The sequence below is a fragment of the Thermobia domestica genome, chromosome 15 (genome assembly GCF_964235325.1).
Source record: "Thermobia domestica chromosome 15, izTheDome1.hap1.1, whole genome shotgun sequence".
Lineage (NCBI taxonomy): Eukaryota > Metazoa > Arthropoda > Insecta > Zygentoma > Lepismatidae > Thermobia > Thermobia domestica.
The window spans coordinates 4,781,489-4,799,228 of record NC_137468.1 but is presented as its reverse complement, the minus strand read 5'-3'; the positions used below and the strand labels follow the sequence as shown (position 1 = coordinate 4,799,228).

The window sequence follows — 17,740 nt, the reverse complement described above, 5'->3', positions numbered from 1 at the left end:
AATCCAATTGATAAAGGCCATTATGAAAATGTTAATTTATCTGACAATATTAAACATATTGTCAAGTCTAGATCCTGTTAACCAAATGGCCTATTTCCGAAAAATGAAAAGAGTAGAGGTTTTTCCTCTGCGTTTTACAAAACACTTACAAAAGCGGGGCAGTCATTGCAGGTAAAATGGCTGAATTATTAAAAGAAACTGGATTATGCATATTGCTTGCCATGTTGGTTATTCTCTGGTGGTGAAAGTAGAAGTGGATGTGCAACAGGGAACAGAGACTGACAAGGATTATAAAATAAATAAAAATTAAAAAAAATAAATAAAATAATAAAGCAACAAAACAAATATCGAAATCACATTTCAACATTTTGGTTTTTGGTAAGTGGAAAATGAATAAAACCATTGATGAGTCACTGGAGACTGAAAGGAAATTTGAAGAAAAGTTTTGGGCCCAGGTTCTGGAAAGACTTTTCGATATTACACTCATATTAGCAAAAAAAAAAAATAAATAAATAAATAAATAAATAAATAAATAAAATAAAAAAATAAAAAAAGCATTTAGAGCCAGTAAAGAGCATGGTGGAAGCTATGATGGATATTTTTTTGTCTCGTACAGTTGTTAGCTAAATATGATCCTACAATGGCAATCTGCCCAAAGGCCAGATTAAGTATCTCAGCCATGATATTCAAAATTACATCATCCATTGCCTGTCTTCAAACTTAGAAGATAATTTGTTGAAGGAAATTAAATGTGTGCCGTTTTTCTTATTAATCATTGATACGACTCAAGATTTATCAAAGAAAGATCAAATGATTTCATTATTCGCAAGGTAAATTTTACAGAAGTAAAGGTTAGCTTAGAAAACCAAGTTTCTAGACGGCTTGAGATTGAAGATTTTTTTTCTTTTTATGATTTTATATGTGAGAAATCCAACTTAATCCAGACTTGCAACTCTAGTGTTAAGTCATTTGGAGAAATTGGGAATTTCTGTGAAAAAATGCAGAGGGCAGGAATATGATGGCGCTGCTGTGATGAGTGGTGCTTACTCAAGTGTTGCGAAGAAACTTCAAGAAATTAAGGAACGAGCTATATATATTCACTGTGCGTTACATAACGTAAACCTAGTCATTAATGATGTCGTCAAAGGTGTAAAAGAACTTGCCAGTTACTTCAAACTACTCCAGGAGTTATATATATATATATATATATATATATATATATATATATATATATATATATATATATATATATATATATATATATTTGGCCAAAGTATAAATAGGTGTGATATTATGTCATTAACAGGAGAATCAGACCTCAGTTTGAAAAAGCTCAATCCAATCAGAATTGACTAAAGATATCAATCCATTGTAGCTATGAGGTTGAGGTATGCTGATGTAATGAAAACTCTCCGGAAACATTCACTGACAACTAAGAAGGCTAAAGAGATATCAGAAGCAGAGCGATTGGCGAAAGTCATGGTTCCTTCGATTTTGTGTTTCTGGATTGGGTGCTGTCAAAAATATTTTCACAACTGAACATCGCATCGCAACTTCTCCAAACTAAACAAATTAATCTTGAGATAGCTTTACGCACTCTTGAAGAGAGCCGAGAGGAATTGAATAAAATGAGAGAAGAATATCATCAAACAAACCAAAAGGCCATAGCAGTTGCTGCGAAGTGGAAGGTCAACCCTGTGTTCGTAGCAGGGGTGGACTGGCTATGTAAAAAAGGGCGCGGTCACATACTCTGGTTTTCGCTTGTATGGAATACCCACTTCTAATAAAAGGAAGTGCCGGGGGGCTTTCCCCGGAAAATTAGTACACAAAAACAACAAAAGATTAAGTAGCTATTGCAGTTAATCACGATAGAATTATACAAATTCAATATTTTCACAAACAAACAAAGAGACTTTGAGTACTAAATATATTAGGCCTATATAAATCTGCACACTTTAACTGAGACTACAAAAATCACACCAGTTGTTTAATTTCTTCAGCTACATTTGTTAACAGCCTAATTATAACTGAAGATTTGAGTTAAGTTGGGTCTTATGCTATTTTTCATACTTCTGTCCTTTTAAAGCTATGTTCATCATAACATTAACTTATTTATCATCTATTTTTAAAACCGTTGATAAAAAGTATACATAAAACATTTACTACAAATTAACAAAAGTAAATTTAGAATTATATACCTACCTAGCGAAAAAAGAAATTCAAAAAGAAAACTGGAAAAAAGTAAAGTCACTGCTTTATGCTTGAAGGAGCCTTCGCATCTCTTGGCTTTTCCCACACATTTTGTCAATAATAAGATTGTTGTCTATTTTGGTCAGAATTTATCTTTCTGAGTTCATCAAGAACAATAATTTTAGATGTTCATCTATAAGTCTTGAACGGAGTCTTGTTTTTATGTATCTGAGCTTTGAAAATGCTCGCTCACAGGACACTTGTTTTACCGGTAATGTAAGGAGATACCTATAAACTTTGAATAAATCTGTGTAGAGTCTTAAGTACATATTGTACTGCAGAATCACATCGAAGGTGCACTTAAAGCAAAAATTTGCACTCCACTCCATCACATTTTATGGACCTTAAATCCACAATATCGTCAGTCGGCCCCAAATATTCCTCCTCATCCTCCATGAAATATTCAGAAAACTTGTCCTCTTCAATAAAATCTTCAATCATACGAACCTCAACAGCTTCTTGATTCTTTTCTTGGTTTTCATAAGGGGATTTTGAAAACTCTTCCCACATTGATGAAAACGAAAGAAGCTCTTCTTTAAGATTTCCCTCTTCACAATCAGGAATTAATTAAGTGATTCTTTTCAGTGACAACGAAGCCAGACTTAAGTTCTTGTACTTCCTAGGATAAAACACTCTAAATCTAAGTATAAGCTTTGATTTTCAGCAAATCGTTCCTGCATGCTGTTAGAAATTTGGTCTAGAACACAGTTGAAAACGGTTACTTCAAATCTTTATTTACTGTCTTCAGTTACTTCATCAGAAGCTGATTCCCCTGCCATTTTCTATATTTTTCTACATCTTACCTCAGACAATTCTGTTTCTATAATAACTTGTTCTAGACTAGGAACGTCTGTAATGAGTCCTTCAATACTATTTGACATTTCTGTTGCAAAGTGTTCTGCTGCTTTGTAGACTTTATCAAACTGGTCCCTAGCTTCTTTCAACTTATTTTGAGTTGAGGATGTCAGGCACCATCCTTGGACATAGTCTAAGTTTTCTGTTTGCAAGTAGTCTGATAAAGGTGTGGTATGCTGAAAAATCAATAAAAACATCAAAGCCACAATGATAGTCTCAAAGGAGCACAACTTTTGAATGAGAGACATTGAATGAGAGACTTTGGAATTGAATTCTTGCGGTTTGCCAATCACACTTAAAGCTGCTACGAGTTCCACATATACTGGTTTTGATTTTCTTGGTCTGGCATCCTTTGAGTCGGGTGCCCAGTAATGAAAGTGTCCAAATATTTTTACAGCAGCGTTGCTTTTACTTCTCCATCGAGGAATCCCAATAGCCTCAAGACGGACGCTTGGGTTTTGTTCCAAGTACACCTCAAGTCGTTTCTGGGATTCTTTCAAAAATATCTGAATTTTCTGGAGAAGCCCAAAGAAAGATATACAAACCCCCAAATTCTGGACGGTGTCAGCTATCACCAAGTTCAACACATGTGAATAGCACCATATGTGAATGTGTTTCGGATTGATCTCTTTCAGCTTTGCTGTCACACCTTTATATAGTCCGCTCATGCGTGACCGCCCTTCAAGCCATTTGATGTGCATGTTAATTACAAACAGTATACAGTTTTTGCAGCATTCTCACTTGTCCAAAGTCACAGTAAAGAGTTTGCAAGTATTATATTCTATATACATTATGCATTTGGGCATCATATAATTTTGTATATGTATAATTTTTCAATGTGCATATATACGTGAAATAATCTGTCTACTACATTATAAATGCCATTCTATGTTTGTATGTATTTATGAGTATGTTCCACATCTTCTCCTAGACGGTTCAACCGATTTTGAGCAAACTTGGCATAAATATTCTTTGGTACCAGGCAATCAACACTGCCGGGGTTAACAACCCCAAACTCTCCTCTTTGCAGAGGGGGAGGGGGTGGAAACTTGTACCCAATGCTATTTAAATGGGGGTTATAACAGTAGGAATGGTTTTAATGGTATAACGTAAGAACGAGAAAAATAATTTTAACGAAATTTTGGAAACATATAGGTTATAGTGTGACATAAAACAGCCTTGGTATATAACGCCACTAGCGCCCCTAACGGCGGGAGTGGGAGGGAGAGACAGGTAAAAATGATCCAAAATGACCGAGATTAGAGTCAAATCAATATATTTCGAAGTCGCTGATATCATTAATGGTACCACCAAAGCCTAAAACAGAAAGGGAAAGGCCGTAGGCCGAGTAAAGATAGGATGTGGGGGCGGAGCAGTGGAGGTGGAAGGGATGATATATAAAAATCATCCAAAATGACCGATATTAGAGTCAAATTATAAATTTCAGGGTCCCTAAGATCATTATAATGAAATTCCCAAAGCCAAAAACAGAAAGAGCGAGGCCGCAGGCCGAGCAAATACTGGGATTTGGTGCGGAGCGTGGGGTTGATAAGGGTAATATGTAAAAATCGCCCAAAATGACCGATATTAGAGTCAAACCTATATATTTAGGGGTAAATCTAATATCATTAATAACATTCCCACGCCGAAAACAGAAAGAGCGAGGCAGCAGGCCGAGCAAATACCGGGGTCTGAGGTGGAGCCCTAGCTGGCCAAAGGCTAGCGAATTTATAAAATAATTATGTAGCTTTGTTTTTTTAAAATTGTGCTCAGAGAGGAAATCGTGCGCCTTCCGACGGGTCTTAGCCCCTCCCGAGGAGGGCGCAAAGGCACTGATGTGAGGAGGGCGCAGTGGTCATCGGGCCGGTACTTGATTATGGCCAGTCCACCCCTGGTTCGTAGAAGAAAGGCAACCCAAAGTTAGAAAAACAATTCGATGAACCGGTAGAAGATTATCGGTTTTTGGACACCGAGGCTTTCTTCACGGTTAATGTTTACAACAGACTTCTAGATATCGCGTACAATGAAATAGAGAACCGTTTTACATCGTTACAGACAATTCTTGATGAGTTTTCAATCATATTCCTGATAGTACTTGTGAACCTTTCAGACGAAGAGATTTGAGTTAATGTTGAAAAACTACAAAAGAAGTACCAGCAAGACATTGGCACGTCGCTACCATTGGAATTAATTTTCCTTCGCGCTGGACTTAAAAATCAGATCTCAAAGATAAACATTGTTCTTGAATTGGCGGTATTACTATATGTCGAATTTAATGTTATTGCCCCCAAGTTTTGACTACTCTTGCTTTATTCTTGACTTTACCCGTGACGGTGGCTTCCGCTGAAAAGTCATTCTCAGTCTTGAAGAGGATAAGGAGTTATTTAAGTTGTTCAATGATAGACTAAGGACTTGGGAATGTTTGCAATCAACCATGACAGGGCTTCGACCATTGAAAAGAAAGATCTTATACAGGAGTTTGCGGAAATGAAGTTGAGGAGGAAGAATTTCTTGTAAAACGTAAATGTTTGGATCTCCATAGCAAATAGAATACTAGGAATATTTCATTGAAATGTACTATTAAAAAAGTATTGAATATAGAGGGGCCCTTTCAAATTTTCTTGCGGGAGGGCCCGAAATTTCTAGTTTTGGTACTCATTCTAGGGTTATTGCCGGTAGGCCCGGTAGTTCACAAAATACATCACTGTCCTGCAGAGTAAGTGTTAATTTCTCAACGCATTCCAAAAGAAACTTTTAACTCAAGAAAATACTCCTGTGCAATACGGAAAAGTTTATGATTTCTCAGTTCACAGTATTTTCTTCACAGAAGACTTAAGAGATCGTTTTTTTTAAAAAAAATATATATAGCGTATAAAGATGCTTGGGCACCCTCTGTGAGAGCGTTTCCATAAAGTGTGCTCATAATTGTAATTTGTGTAATAACTAGAACACCACGTTAAGCATAACTGCAATTATTCAAAGTAATTAACCTTCTAGTTTAAAAGAGGTGTATTATACAATAAAGGTAGAACAGATATTTGTTAAAACTATCTTATATCCATTGTTCACAGTAAAATAGTTTTTAACGAAACACAGAACTAAACCTGAAAGACTGCAACACACCTCAACCTGTTTACTGTTCAGATGTTACTTCTCAGTGTTTCGGATGGCTCACTGTACTAAAACGTTGTAGTCTGTCTTCTTGGAGTAAAATCCATTTCCATACAGATTCCTTAGTAGTAAGTTGAAAAATTGATGGTTTGGTTTATTTTTGCTTATAAATTTAATTTTTGTAATTACACATGAAGATTCGATGTCATTACCAAGTTCCCCACCTAGAAAGCACAAAGGGAACGAGGTTCCGGGGAAGTGTTCAAAGGTGCCTCGGAATTTCCCCCCTTTCCCCCCTTCAATTACCACACTGATGTGAACATTTAAGGTTGATTCTTTAGAAGTCAATACTGCTATTCTTGAGGGAGAGAATTCTCAACAATATACATGGTTTCTAAGAATAATTGAACAATTGAAATATGTTATAGAATCCTCGGTAGAAACCATGGGCGTCAATCCCACTGGGGACAGCGGGGGACGTATCCCCCCAATATTTCAAGTGCGTTATGACCCAAAGGAGACCCAATCATGTAGCAATTTGCAACGTTCGCAGAACAAAACTAGCACAAAAGTTTGTTTCTAACTGTGAGAATAGGCAGTCAGTGTAATCACCGCTAGTACTTTCGTACTAGATCTAGTACGTTTTATAACATTTCAGTGTTCTTGTATGTTCACCAACAAATCTAGTACTTTTCTCATCTTTTCTCATAAATACATTTGGGACAGAAAAAGGTATCTCATGAAAATTTGACAATGTATGAAAAATTCACTGTAGTGGTAACTTTTTTCTGTCTTTTATTTTCAACAGTAGTATTTACAAGAGTGGAAGTGGGACAAAGGTGTCGTCCGGTCGCCTCCTCTAACTAATAAATGACCACAGTAAACAATATTAAATATTTGGTGATCCGTTTAAACAGTAGGCTATTATTCGAGGAATTAAAACTCGATTTTCTCAATAAGTCCATTTTATGATATTTCTTGTTTTCTCCCGATATTCTCTATATTTGTCATACTTGTGTTACTTTAGAGGTTTTACAGTGAGTTTTAATACGACAATTAAGCAGGGATTCCATCAGGATATTTAGATTGGGGGTGTAAAGTCAAAATTGGGAGGGTGTAAGTGGTTTGCACGGTTTGTATCGAATTTTGACTGTAAAAAAAATGTAAACTTAGGGTTCTATTTGGTCTAGGAATTAATTCGTGCGGTTGGTACGCACACATTGAAGCTGTAGTACAAACACAAAATACATAAATACCTTAAGAAAAATATTGTCCATCGCTAGCCACCACTTTCGCCCATCTGTCAGGCAATGTACGGATTCCGTGGCGAAAGAAGTCCTCATCCTTGGAAGCGATCCAGTCAGAGACCCATGTTTCGATATCTTCTGAAGAAGTAAACCGCTGTCCAATCAAATCGTTGTTCATGCAATCGAACAAGTAGTAGTCCGAAGGAGCAACGTCTGGTGAATACGGCGGGTGGGGTAAAACTTCCCATCCGACATTTTCTAAATAGGTTTTGACCGGTTTTGCGACATGTTGGCGAGCGTTATCATGTTGAACAATAAGTTTATCATGTCTGTTCTCCCATTCTGGTCGTGTTCTGGCCAGAGCTTGCTTCAAACGCATTAATTGTCGTCGATAACGTTCTCCATTCATAGTTTCACCCTTTTGCAGCAGCTCATAGTACACCACACCTTTCATATCCCACCATATGCACAGCATAACCTTTGCACAGTGAATATCTCGTTTTGGTTGTGATGGACCTGGTTCACCTGGTTTCACCCAGGCCTTTTTTCGTTTCGGGTTCTCGTAATGGATCCACTTCTCATCCCCCGTAATAATTCGATGCAGAAACCCCTTTCTGCTCTGTCGTTGAAGCAGCAATTCGCAAATGGTTTTTCGTCTTTCAACGTCTCTGTCTTTCAATTCATGTGGAACCCAATGTGACATCTTTTGAATCATTCCCATGGCTTTCAAGCGTTTGGAGACTGTTGTTTGATCAACGCCTAATGCTGCTGCAAGTTGTTCCTGCGTTTGACACGAATCCTGCTCGAGCAATGCTGTCAATTCTTCGTCTTGAAATTTTTTTGGCTGTCCAGCTCGCTCTTGGTCTGCCAAGCCGAAATCACCACTTCTAAACCGTGCAAACCACTTCTGACACGTTCGCTCAGCTAGAGCATGGTCACCATACACTTCCACCAAAATACGATGACTTTCAGTCGCACTTTTCTGCATGTTAAAGTAATGCAGTAGGACACCCCGCAAAAACACTTTATCAGGCACAAATTGCGCCATGTTCACTTAACTACAAACTGGTGTTATTGACGCTTTAATCCACTGCCCTATACTACGAACGATACGCGATGACAGGGGTTTGCAACACATGTGTGGATACACGGAACTGTGGGACGCTCCGTTCGTTGCGCCATCTCTTGTCAACCCGCACGAATTAATTCCTAGACCAAATATTAATGTAGGGTATTCTAAGAATGTAAGGGTTACTCCCCACTCACAGGCGAGAGAGAGCTACCGGAAACCTTCTAATAAGATATCGTAAAATGTTATAAATAGGATGAAACAGAAGCACATAAAATTTCAGTGCTTTTTCCCCAGATCTAGTACTTTTTTTCTGCATAGCTTAGTACGAAATATTTTTACTGGGTGGTCACACTGTAGGCAGTCAGTTCTTGGCCCTATGAAGGTGAAGGCAGAGTAAACTGTAAAGAAACAAACTGTTTTTGTTTAGATAGCGAACAGCAAAGCGAGTTTAGTTTCATAAAAAATAAATAAATAAACATTTTTAAAAAACTATAGACACTTTGTTAAGCGTAATTTCATTAGTTGTAGGCTTGTAGGCCTGAAAACCCTGTTCCCAAAACTTTATTGTTTTTGAGTATTTACTTCATACTACCTTTTATCATTATTTTATTTCCGACATACACTTGGCACCATTTAAGTTTAACTAAAATTGTAAAACAAAGTTCAATTTGGCTGTTTGAATAAACAAACTATAAAATGCGTGTTTTTTTATACCATATCAAAAAAAACTATCCAAAGTAAAATAAAACAAAAAAATAAGTTTTTGTTTAGCTTTTAAGTAAAAAATTCTTTAATATACAATGTAAGACTATTTTTTAAAAATATTTCCGGGGAAGGATCCCGGACAAAATTTTCCTGGAGTTATTCCATACACCCCAGTTCACCCGGTAGTCTGTCCCTCCCAAAGTTTGTGTGATGCTGACGCCAATGGTAGAAACAAAAAACTAAATTAGATGCATATTATTATTATTATTATTATTATTATTATTATTATTATTATTATTATTATTATTATTATTATTATTATTACTACTATTATTATTAATACAATGTTACATTGAATTAATTAATTATTGAAAGGAAGTTACATAATTAATAAAATACAGAATTTACGAATTGTAAAATACACAAATAATTTATTGTTTTGGACAAGAGAGCAATGTTCGTAAAAATTCAGTTCAATGAAATTTGGGTTGGAATTGACGAAATGTATTGTCAACCAAGGGCGCCGATTTCTCTGTAACTATTGGGGAGGGGCATTAGATATGTGTTTGGTTGTAGACAAGGGTCTAAAAAGGTATATATGAGTATTTTAAGTCAAATTAAATTCAAATTACGCTAAATATTGTATGTTCATATCTATCTATCTATCTATATCTATATCTATATCTATATCTATATCTATATCTATATCTATCTATCTATCTATCTATCTATCTATCTATCTATCTATCTATCTATCTATCTATCTATCTATCTATCTATCTATCTATCTATCTATATCTATATATCTATATATCTATATATATATATATATATATATATATATATATATATATATATACCTACATACATTGAGGACCACATGAGCAGACAAGACCCACAAGACCCTAGGATCGACGCTCTTGTAGTCAATCACGATAATCATGCCTACAAAATGTAAGGATTTTAATAGAGGTTGAAGCAAGGGTGGATCCAGGGGGGGGGGGCAGAAGGGGAAACTTTCTTATTTTATATATATAAATATAAACCTATCCCAGAGTTTGGTGCTCTTAAAAGTAACTCTAAGTAGCAGTATTACAACCAACCGCCCTCCAGAAGTCCGTCCTGGATCCGCCCCTCGTTTGAAGGCAGGCATAAAGGATAGACCTAACAGAATGAAGCTAGAAATAAACATCAATCTCATTCAGGAAATGGTTTTTCTATAGCATGGAATGTAAGGATTGTCTAGTTACAGGGGAGTTAAGAATAGTTGCTTGCACATTTCAGAAATTTATTATTATTATTATTATTTACTGTAAATTAAAGGCGGCTTTTCATGCAAGCATCCGTTGTGTTCTATGCATGCGATGTGGTTGAAAAGCCAATTGAGAAAGTTGTTTAAGTACGGTTCTACGTGTAACGAAACTTTCTGTTTGTTACACGTAGAAATCGCAAGCAAAGAACGCAACAGACGCTACCATGAATATTCACCCTTACACAGTATCTGTCAATACTCGAAACACTGATCATAAATGAACGAGAAACAAACGTTATCATTTTGTACAGTTGTATAGAATCATAAGAAATAAAATAACTCAAAACTCAAGTTGGATTTGAGAAAATAACATCTTAAAAATTTAACGCAAAGTTTAAAAGAAAATTATACAATGAATATTCTTTTTTTTCCTAAAATGGAAAGTGAAATAAATCTTGTAGAATTTGACTTAAATAGCCAAATTGGAAAGGTAAACTAAATAAAATCATGTCAAGAGTAGGTATTAGTATTTTTAACTACGTGGCGCGTCGTAAAGTAAGTTTCCCTAGAGCAGTAAACACAAAGACAAAGTGACCTTGAAATATTTATTGCCTCAGATACAGACACTATTACTTTTCAACATATTTAATACCGGAATTCAGAGAACTTGTCATACTGTGTGATCAGCTTTTGCATTCCGAAATTATAAAAGTCAGCTGTCTTTTGACACAATTGTCATCTTTTCCAGTCATACCACTGCGAACTGTTTGACAATCCACTGTGTAGCCCGTAACTTGCAATTCTCATGTCTTCTTGCATCTTATGAAATTTCTGTCCATTTTGATACTGATAAACAATTGTTGATTAGTGCCATACGCTGGTTCCACTTTCAGGTGGCTAACTATTACGAGATCGAAATACTAAAGCTGATTTCACGGTATGACAAGTGCCAGAATTCGGGTGTTGAATGTTTTGGAAGACTTTGTGTTTACTCCCTTAGGGAATTTGCTTTCTCGACGCACCTCGTAATTTGCAACATTAATTTGTAACAAAATTTATTCTTTCATTTTACCAGTGTTAACTTGGAATTCCAGTATGAGCATGATAAGTCAGTATCTGAGTATTGTAACTACATATTTCATAACTGGGAATCAAACATTTATACTCGTGGCGCTTGGTTCAATATCAAACCTTTGCTCAGGTGAGTATGGTACAACTGTAGCACTTTCCAGGGACAACCAAGACAGTTCTACTTACATGGTTCCTAATCTGGAGTGTAAAGTAAACTTTAGAATGGCTCATATAACTTTTATTTACATATTCAGTTAAAAGAATCGGTAAAAAATAAGAGAGAAGTTATTATGGTCAGTTGATATTGTACACACTTTTGCACCAACTGTTGTAATCAACCATATAGATACTGTAATTACAACATGTTTTGAACATGCAGGACTAATGTTCTTGAAGTTTTCGTGTCGCTGCCCCTTAGTAGCATATTTGGCTAAACTGCTGCAGATGGCGCCCCGGATAAGACCAACATGAATCTGTTTTCAGCGTTGTATTACTACTTATCTGTTCTTACTTTCATATGGGCTTACATTATCTGCAACTAACTCTGTTTCGTTTCAGGCCTTCACTATTCTCTGTTAATCACAAATAATTATTATTTTCATCCTTGCTTTGTTCTTTCCTACATCTGTATGCATCCCCACTGCGCATGCCTTCGAACTGTTAAGTGTTGCAAACTACGCACTACTAAGAAATTATTAAAACAATTACTTCTTACCTTATCACTACTATGAAGGATATAGCTTCGAAACTGCTACTAAAAATTAGTAAATGATATTACCCTTTCTTGTTGCATGTTTCAGAAGCATTTGGGGATGCAATTCCCTATCAAAGACATGTTCCTAGGACATTAAAAGTTACAAAAACGCATACGAAAATACTTCTTTCTTGCATACTAACAATTCAATGCTCGAATAATTACATTCATCAAAAATGGATTTCTTTCAGCATCACATGTACTCCTACTGCCTTAGAAACTTTCTTAAAAGAGGAGCTCCATTAATAGGTGCAGATTGACTTCACGAGGGCTGACTATAAATACAGCGTGTATATGTATGACTCTAACGGTGAACACTACTCGAGTTACTCTAAAAAAAAAATGAACATTTTGGTAGATCTGATCACTACAAGCAAGTGTTTATGAAGTGGAGAAATGGGCAATCTGCTGAATGCAAACTTGTTTTAATTGACTTGTAAGCTGTTTACATACATTTTCTTAGCATCTGCCCATGTTTTGTTCTTCATACTCCATTCTTCTACTTGAAGACACGTCGGAGACAAAGTTAGTACTTTCCAAACTATCATCGTAGGAGGCTTCAAAACCACCGGCTCTACATTAATATTCGCTATGTTGCTAGATAATTTATGCTTTCTCTCCTTAATTCTCTGTATCTCAACTGAGAGGGTTTCATACTATATTTCAGACAGAACCTTCAAGCTTTAAGATGTATGTTAGCGACACATAAACCATTTACTCTGATAAATTAAAAAAAATCATGTTGTACAAAGTAACGGATACCCAAAACGATGATTTCAACATGGAGCGCACAGCATTAAGCAGTGTTCATTGTAACTCTTAAAATGTTATGCATATTTTTTTTTTGTTTAAAAACATATCAATATTATTGTGCTGTTTCAATATTTATAGTATTAGAATTCTGTTTGCTAATGCATATCTACGTTTCCCTTATTTCTCTCCCGCTAAAACAATAGTATTTTCGAAATTTTCTTGAACACTTCACCTTACTATGTTTTTCTTCTTTTTACGTACAACTTGTTTTTCATAGCTTGAGTTATATATATATATATATATGACTAACTCTATGGCTTATGGAACCCGGAGGTTCAGTGCCGCGTTCACAAAAGCTCTCCACTGACTTCTATCCTTAGCTAATTGCATCCAGTTTCTACTTTGTATATATATATATATATATATATATATATATATATATATATATATATATATATATATATATATGCGCTAGACATTTTTAACGTATTAATCAGAAACACCCAACCAACAGTATTACCAACCGAATACAAAGTCATGTTTTTTCGAATGGCAGGCACTACGTCAGATTATTACAAATTTCAAATCAACGTGTCAAACGTAAACTTAAAATACCACTTTTATTATTGAGTGTTTCAAACTAAGGATGTTATGGGCATTACAAACATCCAAAGTTCGGAAGCCTCTAACGCACATATAGCACAACGCAGATGCACAGGATGACGCACATCGAAAGTACTTTAGTGTTGGATACCATGGTCATGGTATGACTTGTTTCGAATGAATAAGAACGAAGTTACCTGGGCTTGAAAATTTTAATTATTTTGAAAGCCCTTATTTTGAAAAAAATGCTGAGCTAAGTATCATATGTAGTTACTTGTATGGTTTGTAATAAATGTGTAAATTATTTTACCGTTTACAGTACTTCGATATCTCAAACCGTTCCGGAGATACGATAAACATTGCTGAAGTTTATGCAACATTGCTTAAATCGTGTAATTGCGAGAACTTGTTGAGATTACAGCTATTTAAAGCTATTGTATTGCTATAGAAGAGAAAGAAGAAAACAATCATTGTAAATATTTTCCACAAATACGTCATTTTGAGCAGTATCAAGATGATCATGATAAATTGTCCACTCTATAAATATTTTGCTTCACAACTTTTTGCAACATCGAAGTTAGGAAAAAGAGAAAACGGGCCTCCGAACTTCTAACGGGCCTCCGAAATACCACCAAAACTTGAATAAAAACAATAAATGTACAGTAAATATAATAATTAGTAAACAAAAGACAAACTGAGCAGATCTGAAAACGAAAACAAAATTTCCTGTGGCCACAAATATACGGTTGAAATACTCATTTCAATCCAGCTAATAAACCTATTACACAGCTGTATACTTACTTATGTATATTGTCAGATTCTTTTATTCTTTTCTTTTCAAAGTTTTAGGTCTGTTGCATGTTCTATTTCAACTGAGTGACGTATTTAGGGGAGGTTATCGGGGTCAAGCCTCCTTCCTCCGAAATAAATTTGTTAGTTTTTCGCATTCCGCGTACAACAATAATTCTTCCTACCATTCTTAAGAATTTCATTGACTTTACATTTTCTTATGCTCTTTGTTCTGAAATAATACTGTATTTGTCAGATTTAATATATTATATTTACTTTATTCTTGTTTTCTTTCTTTCGTCCATTCTACTTTTCTGTTTCTTTTTCTTAGTTGTTACTTTCTTTCCTTCTATTGTTCATAACTGTTTTATTCTTTCATAATTTCGTTTAAATTTCGCCTTTTCCTATAAATGACTTACATTTCTTTCCGTTATCGCGGATCTGTATTTAATTTTAAGCATTTCCGTCTTGATAATTTGGTTATCTTACCTTTCAATTAATTCTGCCCACTCTCACTCAATATTTTCATTCCTCATACTTGGAGAAGTGTCATTATACAAATATTAATGGAAGGAAAATGAAATTCGTTAAAATTGTCGGCATCCAAAAGGAAAAATATAAGTACTTATTTACGTGTTGTGCATAGCTCCCCGGAAACAAAATCCTAAATACGCCACTGTTTCAACTCTTTTATTTTGTATACGAATATTTTTTCTCTAATTTGGCAAGTTGCCTATTCTATTCGATATTATTTTAGTTTTTGTTTTCACATTTTTAGAAATAAAAGTCCATTTTAAATTTCGCTCTAATGTTATACGAGAGTCCAGTGAAGTTAGATCTATTTCTAGTATTGCAATTATATATTTATAGTATGCATATCCTTAGTTCTATTTATTTCTCATGCTTCATTTTCAACAACAACATCTACTCGTATAAATTCGAGCAGCCAAATGTTTAGTATTCTGTAGGAGTTTTCCGAATCAATATTGGACTAAGGAAGAAATTATATGGAGCATTGGACTGTATGGTTCAGAGATTTGGACATCAAGGAAGTTAGAGAAGAAATATTTAGAGAGTTTCGAAATGTGGTGTTGGAGGAAGATGGAGAAGATAAAAGGACAGAGAGAGTAACAAACACACGTTTTAAAACAGATAGGAGAGAAGAGGACGCTTTTAGGCTAATTGGATTGGACTCATCTTGCGAAGAAATTGTTTTCTTCATACCGCCATAGAAGAGAAGGATGGAAAGAAAGCAAGAAATAGGAATAGAAAGAACACAGCTGATCGATGATTTGAAAAATAGAAGAAAATATTGGGAATTATGAAGATCGAGAAGCATGGAAGAAACATTCCCAGGCTCAAATCTAAAATTGAAAAACAAAACCCTCATTAGTCCCAGGACCTGGCAAAAGGAAGAATACTTAATAATAATAATAATAATAATAATAATAATAATAATAATAATAATAATAATAATAATAATAATAATAATAATAATAATAATAATGGTCTTTTTAGCGTTATAAATAGATTGTTAGATTATGAACTTTATAAAGTTTTCAAAAAAGAAGTTTTGCAGTATTTCAACCACTGTATTTCAGTTTACAATTCATTCCGCTAACGTAATTGTCGGAGCTACAGTAATTTATTGAAAAGTGTTATAGTTTATTAAAACGCCAGCTGAATGGATATAACACTATACAAAATACGAATGAAACACCAAAAACAATTTCAATTGGTTCAAATTTGTAGCTTGTTTTGTCTTAATTCAGCAAATTACTAATTTTAATTACTAACAAAGGAGGGTCACGAAGTGGCTCCGCTGAGATCCAAACGTGACAATTGTATTTGCATTTGATATGTTATACGAGTCTCAAAGTTATGCGTGCCACCGGGCGGAATATCGTGATTTACAACATATTTTGTAATGTAAAAGAAAAAAAAAAAAACTGGCAGAATAGTTTGAACCACGTCATTTGTACGGAAACGGTTGGGTAATTGGAAAACTCGGCGAATACGTATCCCATCATTTTCAATTGCACACTTTTTGGGGTAGAAAAGTTTGCCCCAGGGTCTTCCGAAGGGTCCCAGACGGGGTCCAACTCAAAATTTTCAAATGACAAGGGGGTTAAGTAGCACATCGTTTGAAAGCTGTTGTCAAATGAAAGAAGATGGAGCAAATCTTCACGTTCTACGATAAACCTGCGTAAAATGGCGACGAGCCAAAATGTAAACAAAAGCTTAAGAGAGAAATCTATGACCACCTTGAATCCCAGATGGCCGCTTAAAACCTATGTCGAAAGGATAGGCATACCAAACTGCTGAACCTAGGAAAACCAACTTTAACATTAATGTTGATCAGTAAATGACGATAAGATGCGAAATGTTCGAAAAACATGACATCTTGAGTTCAAAATGCCGCACTATGTATCGAACGCATGACCAGCTTAACCACTGATGTTGGAAAAGTGAAATGTGGTATTTATGTTTATGGTTAATAGTAGATATCCACAAAATATCACAGAGTAATACCCCATCATGTGTAATCCAATATGGGTGCCAGCGTGAAAAATGAGTTTGTATATAAATTTGTGCTGTCGAAATCGATTTTTGAGAAACCGAAAATCGTTTTTGAAAAAAGTGAAATTTCATAAATCGAAATGTCGGTTTTGAAAACAGCTTTTTTCGGTTTTGAAAACCGCATTTGTGGTTTTCGGTTTTCAGAAAACCGGTTTTCTTAAAAACCGAAAACCGCAAATGTCACAAAAATTCGACAGCACTAATACCGGTATCAAGTAACGACGAGAAAACAGTAAAGAATCTTTCCACACTTCGGCTCACAGTTGCCAGATGGAGGGAAATTAACTCGGCGTAGGGAAAAATGCTCAAAATTTGCAGACGGGAAAGAAGGTATTTTTTCTTAAAATGTCTTAAAGTGTAGGGAATTTTTTATTGAGTATACTTTTACAATTGGCAGAATAAAAAAATAAGTTGCAATTTGTCGCAAAGAGGCACGGCTATCGTTATTGGGAAGTGAAAAGATACAGAATAAAACATGATCGGTGTTTCCTTCACGTATAAACTATTGCAGGTGTCTGGGACTTGCGATAAGAAACCAGTTAACACATGCAAAACCACAACATTCACATTTATCGGAGTGGCTACAAATCAACAATAAAATTGTTGTATATTACGATTTAGATTTTCTTTCTTTATTTCTTTTAAAGAAAGGGAGGTGGTGTTGTGGCAGTACTATTTTTTAAAACAAGGGGAAGAGT

The 17,740-nt window shown here is 35.1% G+C and overlaps 1 protein-coding gene across 1 annotated transcript in view; it reads left to right on the top strand.

The window, feature by feature from the left end:
- LOC145672005 (phospholipid-transporting ATPase ABCA1-like) overlaps positions 1–17,740 on the top strand; it is a 378,961-nt gene that overhangs the window by 65,577 nt on the left and 295,644 nt on the right. Inside the window, exon 8 of the mRNA XM_081741187.1 lies at positions 11,568–11,693. Within this exon, the coding sequence (XP_081597313.1) occupies positions 11,568–11,693 (126 nt within the window). The remainder of the gene's footprint in view (positions 1–11,567; positions 11,694–17,740) is intronic.